This window comes from Lissotriton helveticus, chromosome 11, assembly GCF_964261635.1.
Source record: "Lissotriton helveticus chromosome 11, aLisHel1.1, whole genome shotgun sequence".
Taxonomy (NCBI): Eukaryota; Metazoa; Chordata; class Amphibia; order Caudata; family Salamandridae; genus Lissotriton; species Lissotriton helveticus.
The window spans coordinates 52,438,054-52,447,852 of NC_136072.1; the positions used below are offsets into that span (position 1 = coordinate 52,438,054).

General features: G+C 41.8%; 1 protein-coding gene across 1 annotated transcript in view; it reads left to right on the forward strand.

Moving 5' to 3' along the window:
- LOC144791770 (intestinal-type alkaline phosphatase-like) overlaps window positions 1–8,455 on the forward strand; it is a 101,785-nt gene extending 93,330 nt beyond the window's left edge. Inside the window, exons 10-11 of the mRNA XM_078666537.1 lie at window positions 5,320–5,436; window positions 7,162–8,455. Coding sequence (XP_078522663.1) covers window positions 5,320–5,436; window positions 7,162–7,421 — 377 coding nt within the window. The 3' untranslated portion in view covers window positions 7,422–8,455. The remainder of the gene's footprint in view (window positions 1–5,319; window positions 5,437–7,161) is intronic.
- The last annotated feature ends 1,344 nt before the right edge of the window (window positions 8,456–9,799 follow it).

The window sequence follows — 9,799 nt, forward strand, 5'->3', positions numbered from 1 at the left end:
ACCAAGTTTAGATATAAAGAATAAAGTAATAGAAAAATGTTGCACATTTTTTAAAAACTGATGAAAGAGATGAATAGTTGGATTCGTGTGGAAAAGGTGCTCAACATTAGTCTGATGAGAAAAGAAAATCCCACTTATGGCAGGGTTACTGGGCTATAAGAACTTAGCAAGGCTGACCAATGAATGGGTGGAGGACAGGTTTAGTTGGTGTGGCTTGGTTAGGTCAAGGTTTTTACTTTCAAGCATAATATCATTTATTGTCCAAATATGAGACCAGTGGGGTGACGCCAAAGCTTGTATCTGATATAAACTCCAAGTCTTTTCTTTTTTTTTTCAGAGTTTTATATAGCACCAACTTGACCCGGTATCAGGTATCAGAGCGCTTTACATAGCACCAGTTGTGTTACATGAGGACACATACATTTTTGTTAGGCACAGCGTGATTAAGTGATTTTCCCAGAATCACAGGATGTTCAGCGTCATTGCCAAAACTCGAACCCGGTTCGATTTCGACCGCCCTAGCCGTTAGGACAACTCGGTGTTCTGATTTGGATGTCAGGTGATGTTCAGGAAGCTGGCATAGAAAATCCGGAGTGGGATGAAATAACTTTCCTCTGTAAAGATGTGTCCTCTGGGGGATCCCTGTCTATGTTACTTCCCAGGGGGTTAGTAAAGTTTGTTTCAATTCCAAAGGTTGCGATGAATCTTTCAAAGCAAACTTAACCCCTTCCGTGCGGGGCTGTTTCCACCCGCTGTGCTGGGGGTGGGGGGGGCGCGTACAGCACCCCGGTGCTCATCACGAGGTCAGCTCGTCATGAGCCACGGCGCTCCGGTGCTCATGACGAGCTGAGCTCGTCATGACCACGCCCGTTACAATGGAACGCTCAGCACAGCAGGGGAATCAGCCCAGCGTGCGAGCGTTCCACAGAACGGGCACGGTCATGACGAGCTCGTCATGAGTACCGGAGCGCCGTGGCTCATGACGAGCTGACCTCGTCATGAGCACCCAAGGGGTTAAAGTTGGTTATCCTTGGTTTGACATCTTAGTTAGCAGCTTTCCTGGGGAAGAAAAAGTTTGCATAAGGCCGCACTTGAGTCTGAATATATCCTTCCTAACCTGCTTCAATTCCAGAACCCACAAATTGGTCCTTTTCTGACCCAGAAAATTTCATTTTAAGGTACAGAAGTTTTCCAGCCACTTTAGTTAGTTGAGTTTCTTCAGGAATGGCTCCCAAAAACTCAGTCCTATTAGAAAATACCCGTTTGCCCCGGGTCCACAAATTCATCGACATGGCTTATCAAATAATTGTGAAGGTATCAGAATCTGGCTGCGGCGTCTGGTCCAGTAATATCTCAGCTTCCAGGCCGAAGAGGCTAGCTGTCCAGCAGGTCACTATCTTGCACAGCAGAACAGCAAAATATAAATCTCATTATAGCCTATGGGATTTATATTTCGGCGGACGCGATATCCGTCACCATTGTGACTGGAGTAACCTGTCCGCCAAGATCTACCTCAGGCCCAAGGTTTGATCCCAGTAGGAAAACAAGATTTCTTCATCAGAACCCAAATATTCAATGTTGAGCATTTATTATATGTTCCTCACTTAAGAATGAGTAACTTGGAATTAATTCACTCATGCTCAAAAAAGTGAAAACATCACTGGCCTAAGATCTCAGCAACAGTGAGGGAATAGAATGCTTTCTTTATATAGCAGTTTTTTCACAATATCACATAAACCCAAGAAATATCAACCTTCTAGCTGCCAACATCCACAGGTAATTCATTTATGGATAAATTACATATTTGTTGTTTATAAGAGATATGGCCTGTTAGCTTTCAGTGTTTCTCACCCAGTATACTTTAGTAATTTAGAGGTTTAAGAAAATTATTTGACTCAGTGAGCTGGGTCAGAATTGCCATGTGCACATGCATCTATTTTATTTTATATGTTTCTAGTTATTACTATTTGATACTGCAAAGTGAGAGTTTAGCAACCTCTCCAAATGTCAGACGAGCCTCAGTTACCTAAGGGCTAGACTGAAAGTCAACAATAAATCTATTATTTTACACAAGGTCTGTGGCCAATGCATAGAAAGTGGGTCTCAGACCACAGTAGAGGCCAAAAAAAGAGTTAAAGCAACTGGCGTGCCATATAGACAGGTGGAATATATGTTAGCTAGGTTCATTAGTAGTCTGATAATTCAATAATCGAGTTTCATTTTTTCTAAAGTACAAATAAGTCAACCTCTCTTTTCAGATGCTAAAAGTGAGTTGTAAAATTACAGTTCTAACAATAATGGTGGCCCATGAAATGCCAAAAAATAAGATTTACATTTTGTGTGGCTTGGAAACTCATAGAATAAACTGGTTAGTGCTCGTCAGACCCCACAAGTGACCTGCAGATCACCCTGAACTTAAAAATAAATGTGCATAAAGAAGTATGGCTGCAGGGAAGGAGAGAATTTGTGTCTTTGTGGGGGAGGGGCACCACCAGTGAATTTAGCTAAAGAAAGGGCAAAAAAACACTCCCAGGTCAAATAAGGCAGCAATGCACCATAAACGTTACCCTATAGCAGCTCCGTGTGTTAATGCACCTGCTGCAGAGATGTCTGTGGGAATCTGCAGGTGGCAGCACTCGGTTCCTGTAAATCAGCCCCAGGAGGGAGGTAACTGGGACTGTGTGTAACTGGAGTCCTTGCCAGGCATGTGCTGTTCTCTGCATTCTGCTTAAAACATACAGTTCAACATATAAATGTACAGACAATCATCAGTCAAAAAGAAAAAAGAAGGAAAGGAGAAAGAAGAAGCCCCTAAGACAAAGAAATCATATATCAAAAGTTATTATTTATTACATATAGTAAAAGCAACTAGAAGTTATGCTCAAGACAAAGTGCTGGTATACAAACAAAACATATCACAAACCAGACAAGTGGCAAAAAAAAAAAAAAAATATATATATATATATATCTTTATTATACAGATTTGTTTGCAACGCTCAAGCAATATGAGAGTCCTGATGATGACTGTGTAATTATACAGTGGTCGAAACGCCGTCAACGCTTATGTGGCCAAAAATATAGAAGGACACATTATTTTTGTTTATGTTGTTCCTTTATTGTAATATGTATTTTTTTGTTTGTGACTTGTCTGGTTTGTGATATGTTTTGTTTGTATACCAGCACTTTGTCTTGAGCATAACTGTTCTAGTTGCTTTTACTATATGTAATAAATAATAACTTTTGAAATATGATTTCTTTGTCTTAGGGGCTTCTTCTTTCTCCTTTCCTTCTTTTATCTTTTTGACTGATGATTGTCTGTACATTGATATGTTAAACTGTATGTTTCAAGCAATTTTCTTCTTGAACCATTTGTTAGGTGTATATACTGGCTGTCCCTGGTTCAGGTGTATTGGACTGCCCTTGTGGTTGGTAATGTTCTCTGCATTCTGGTACCTTAACCCACAGACATGGGAAATTCTGAGTCAATTATACGTGCAGGACCAGCATGGAACAAAACAGAACTTGGGGAGCATCTTATGTGCTACATTACAATGTCAGAGCACTTGCACAATTAAAAGATCACTGCTCCCAGTCTCAGTGTGAAATGTAGGCATGCTGAGGGGCCTTCTGAATCATCCTGTGTTTAACTTGCTGGGGACAAAACATATATGTGTGTCTGTAATTTAGTTGGTAACACACTGCACAGTTTCAATTTCAGGGAGCACCTATCAGTCATGCCACTTTCCCAACATACCCAGCTCAGCAGAAATGAAAACAGGTCTTCTTTGTTCCCACAATGACGTCATAGGAAGTGACATCACTGGCCAATAATGAATTGATTCAACAAGTGGTTTCATGGTGATTGCATTCACAGGGGGGTTTCAGGTTTGATGTGTGAATTGTGTGATCTCTCCTATCACACCTTCTGCTCCAGTGTTTTATGCACCTGCTGTTATCTTTAGAAGATAAAAAGCGTTCTGAGCAGCAGAGAAAACTATTTTTCAAAGTGGCAATAAGGCAGGGGTTGTCTAGAAGATGTCAGGGGTTTCAAGGCGGCACACGGGAGGAGCAGCTACTCTTTGGTTGCTCTTACTCATCCACAATTTCTTATTCTCCCATGTGACTTGCATCACAGTCCACGTTTTTAAATGATCTGATCCTATTTCTGTACTTTGAGATAATTCGTTCAATTTAAACCCTGGTTCTGACATGTTTAAGTTTTATTAGAACATTGGAATGTTGGGAGCTCCATTGAAGACAATGGAGTGCTCCCTGCTTCTCCGGGCCGGTTAAGGCCCGCAGAGCAACATTCCAATGTTGTTTAAACAAAGGTCTCTCAGAGCCCGAGGGAATTTAAACCCCTCGAACTCCGAGAGGCCTTTGTTTTATTTGTTAGGACATTCTACCCTCTAGTTGCAGAATGTTCTAATAGCCTTATAGTCCTTCGTAGCTGGGCTATACCCGCTATTAAAGTCCCGCTCCTTTGTTATAGTCCCTCGCCTCCGGCTCTGGCCTTTAATGCTAGAGTGGGCCTATAATAGCCGGTATAGCCCACAACAGCGGGCTATAAGGCTATATTCTTTCACCAAAATAATAATTTTGTTATTTTTAATCCACCTCCCTGGACAAGCATAATGCTAATATTTAATGTTTGACATGACCCCTGCTGAATGAAGGTGTGAGTTTTGGTGGGAGTTCTGATCCAAGACCCCTCTACTTGCCTAAGTCTCCTTCTGAGGGAAAGTTCAGATTAGCCACCAAATTTTTCTGGGTGGGATCCGGCGTGATACCTGCTTTTATTCGGTGACGTAAATCTTTGACAGTGCAAGCCTGACGGCTGATGAGTGTTTTCAGGGACATGAAATTTTTATCCTTCTCGTGATTTTCTGAAAATTACATTAAATTAAGCATTTCACGTCAAATGCACTTGGTTGGTGTCTAATGTGAAAAATGACCCAAAAAGCATGTCTTGACCACAAATGGCATGTGGAACACCAATGGGAGACTTTTTAGTACAGAACACGCCTCACAGCCATGTCAATATGCCCCTTGAGACCCTCACGGGTGAGTAGACGCGTTTTACAAGCCCCTGGTTGATTGATTAAATGTCAGTTTCACACTTCCCCCAAGACATTTTCTACTTTCACCAGTCTCCCATAGGAGAAAAAAGTATGTGTAAAATTGTGAGTGCCAATAAGGATAAATTAGGTGGAATACGCAAACTATGGACACATAATAAAAATGTACACTAGTATTTTATCAAGAGCTTCTTGTCAATTTCCTGCTCTACTTACACCTCTTCTGCTTCCTTTGCAACAGGTCTCGCCCCCAAGCTAGCATCTGACAAAAAACCGTATACCTCCATTCTCTATGGCAACGGACCAGGATACCGGAATACCTCAGCAGGCCGGCCCGCCCCTAATGAAACAGAGCTCGGTAAGAGAATTCCATTTGCTGTAGGGCTTGCACCTCCAGCCCCCAAACTGTGGTTGATATTGTTTGGCCAGGAGGCCAAGAGTTAAATGTAAAGAGACTGGTACATCCCATTTCTTGTCTACGCAGCACATCACTCGCGGGTGGCAAGTGGTTGGGTAGTGTGAGGTTGCACCTCTTTAACAGTGCTATACATGCAGCGAGGTTGCGTAAGGACCTAGCTTCACAACATTTGCCTCTGTGTATTGATGGAGGTGATGAAATATTATTAGAGTTATATGGAAGAACAAGTTAGGAGGGTGCATTATCCCCAACTGCAGCTCCAACAAAGATAATTTTTAGTTGATTTGTAGGATCATGAGATTAGTTTGTAGTTGGGTCCAATAATTGAAGCATAAAGCGAGGAGCTGTACAATTCAAGAAATGACTGTGATCAAAGTAATCCTCAATTTTGACATGTGATAGGCCACACCCAGCCAATGAGGTGTGTTGAGAGGCTTTCTCCTACCAATAAGGGATCTGATATGCTTGATCCTTCCTGTGATTGGCAGATTGGAACACAGCCTTTAAATGAAGGGTTGATGGGCCTTAGGCTTCCTAATGAGAACCTGGTAGATCTGTCCACTTCGGTGTGTGCGTCGGACAGGGATTCACACTGTGAGTGAGCACACATGGTAATCTCCCATCAGAGGACATGTCAGTATTCAGGGGTATAGCTACTATTGGTGCTGAAGGTGCAGTGCACCGGGACCCAGAGCCCTGAGGGGCCCATTGAGCCCTGATAAATGCTGAATTTTACTACCCCAACAATAGCTTTGCATTTTGCGTAAAATTCGTTTGCATGGCTTTTGTGCCAGTTATGCTTTGCAGAGTTAATTATAGCTGGTGAATTTTAGTGTTTCTTTGGTTTTAATTTTACTTTGTAAACACAACTTTATTTTAACTGTAGTTGTGAAGTGATTTTCAGAGTTTTTTAATACATTCATGGTAAGTTCCTATAACCCCCCTAACTATAACTCCATGGTGTTTTTCAGTGTATTTTGGTTTTTTGTTTTAAGATATACTGCACCCAGCTTTCAACCTGCATGGACAGCCATTCAAGGCCCTGTATCCCACTCTTGAGGGCAGTTAATTTGCAGTGGATATGGCCTTTGGCTGTGGCAGCAGGGGTTCACTGCAGGGCTTTGCGTTCATGAGAGCCACTGCCAACAAGGATTCAGATCCTCTGTTGGGCACGAGTCTGCAGAGGTAGATAAGATTGGCGGCCCAAATGCACGACTCGCCTACGCCCGCATCCCCATGTTCTGCAGACACCCAACAGATGCATGCAAAGATGTGCTGGCCAAGCATCCACCATTCAGCCTCCTCCTTCTAGTGCCCAGAGGCCAGGAAGAAGTGTAAAATCAGTGCCTACCAAAGCCCTGGTTCACAATCTGTTTTTTTCAGTGCTCTTAACGCCATAACGGCTGCCGCGATTTTGCGGAAGTGCCGCACTTCCGCAAAACGGGCGGGGCCGTGTCGGCCAATGGCCGACGGCAGCACAGAACGGGTTAAAAATGAAACAAAAAGTTGTTCTTCACTGCTTATGAGTCAGTGTACTTGATAACCACTTATAAAGTAAGCTATACACAGCAGCATAATAATTCCAATTAAGATATTCCACAGGGAGTGGTGAGGGGGAATTTTTGTTGTGCTATTCCTTGCATATATTTTATTTTGCTTTTGCAGAACTGAACAATTACGAGCAGCTGGCAGCGGTCCCCCTGTCCTCGGAAACCCACGGCGGTGAAGATGTCGTGATCTTCGCCAAGGGCCCGATGGCGCATCTCTTTCATGGTGTCCAGGAACAGACTTTTGTTGCGCATGCCATGGCGTATGCGGCTTGCATCGAGCCCTACACAGACTGTCCCCATGATAGTGGCGCGGTGCCGAAGGTGGGCCTTCTGCTCGTCTTGCTGATGGCCATCCTCTCGCTGACCTCATGGTAAGATATTGACGAGCCATCTGATGGAAGCCACCAGCATCTCTGACAGTCACCAAAAATGTGCCAGGAGAGACCTCACAGGGTACAAGACCAACCAGCTGAAGACCAATAATGCATCTTAAAGTTCAATAGACATCCTCAAGAAACATCCTCCCCGAATGGCTTTAAGGTAGCAAGGATCAGGAACCGTAAAATGTATATCATATTCTATGATTTGATTCTTCATTTTTTAAATCTGTTTCTCCATCAGAATGTGCATAGCCAGGACTTTGGACTTGATTGTGGGACAGAATCTTTCAAGAAAGGGCTGCAACTGAATTGCATGATGAAGGCATGGTGAATTATTCCGCATGGCTGAACAACACTGTTGACAATTTGGCTTTTCGGACTAATTGAGGCAAACTTTGGGGCTTATTTACAAGCCTCTTGCGCCGCCGGTGCATCACTTTTAATATGGGAAAAAGTGACGAAGCTGCAGTGCAAGGGGCTTGTCTTGGTATTACTGGAGAGCTGAATGTCATTTTATCCAAGTTTACGATACGTTTCTGCCAATTGTTTGGTTTTGTGGCACTTTCTCTAGCTAGGTGCACTTTCCAGTTCTGGGATTTGTCATTGACTGGAGTCATGGTGGTCTGGAGTCATTCTATTTACCACTGAGAAGTTTTGGACATTTAATGTGTTAGTTTAGTGGTGATGAGCTATGTGCCTAAGTCCATGTGCTGTATGTCTTGGTTCTTTGATTTGTTCCATGAAGTCGATTTGTTTTCTGTTGGTTGTAAAGTTGAACATTGTTTGCTATCTATCTAGCTACACACAACACACTTATATTGCCTCACTACCATTTTAGGGTTTCTAAAGACTAAAGGTGCTCTTCCTTATATACCTCAGTATCACTATTTAATGTGCAAAGATAACCTATTAGATTTTAAATATTTGAATATAATACATAGAAACATGGACTCCCTGCTTAAAAGCCTATCTATCATTTCTATCTACAAGTTGCAAGAACCAGCAGTCAATGAGAAATAAAAGAGCAATGATGCAGCTGCACTTTAAATAAAAATTAGAACTGTTTTTTACATTTTTGTTTCTAACATGAACAGTGATCAACAGAAATGAGAGTTTGATGGCAACATGTTTACTTTTTGCGCACATTACAGGGATGACAAACTTTCTCTGCATGTCTGTACTTGTTCTGAAATACAGCATTTTTAATCTGAGTTACATTAAACCGATTCTAATATCTTTTTTGCAACAAATTACCGAATACTTTTTGCTGTTTTAATTTCACACTACAAATTCAGCTATTATTCTTCATGTCTGCAACCATACTATCTCTTTCATATGAAAGAGCAAGACATTAAAGATTTAAGCCATTTGTGGAAAGGATGATTGTATGACCATGTATTATAAGGAATAAAATACCCTCTACCTTATGTTAAAAGGAGCTTAAACGTCACCTTGGAGTTCCATAACCTTATAAAGGAATCCCCCAGAGACTTAGAATACCTTTAAAATGTGAGGAAGGGGGTACTTCATGCCATATTTCTTTTAGCATCTTTACAAAATTGTATTATTCTGAACAAACACTTAAAATGTTGGAAAATGTAAATCACATGCTTTGATACAATAATATTTATCATCTATTTATGGTCATCTGTGGCATCCTCAGTGGGACCACCTGGGGCTCGTGCCCAGCTGTTTTCCTCTTGGCCCCCCTGGTGCCCCTGTACCAGGTCTATTAGCAAAGCACAGATCTCAAGCAGAAGGTCTCAAGCTGTTTACCCAAGCCAGCAGGTGGAGGTAGGCCTGTAGGGGAAGACACAGGAGAAAGTGAGATGCAATCGCAATTAAAAAGTAATTGAAGGAGGAATTATAGAAAATCAAAATAAAAGTGGAAGATAAAAAGACACATTTCTCAGTTATAAGTGGCCCTTCATTTTTATTGGTGACCCCCGTAAAAATTTACCAGCTACCAACTAATGCTGAGCAACCCCTCTGGAAATATAGTGGTCCGCCGTCATGTGCGTTATGTGGTGCTCCGATGCAGGGCTTTGTGCGCCTGATCTGTATATGTCCCGTTTTAAAACTAAATCGTCTTTTATTGTTAAAAAATCCTTTAAAGGTAGGGGCATGCGCACCTGCAGATCTGCTATATTAAAGTGTCTTGATCCACATGACCCGCAACTTAACTGTAGATTGGTAAAGTTTTTTCTCTTATATGAAAAATTGATTTGACCTAGCCTTTCAAATGGTCCTTTACTAAAGAGATTTCATTTTTGATATATGGCTCAATTATTGTTTTATACAATTGGAACTGGTTTCTGCAGCAGACAACCAGTAAGTGTAATAGGTATATATACTAGTGCTAACACGGTATCA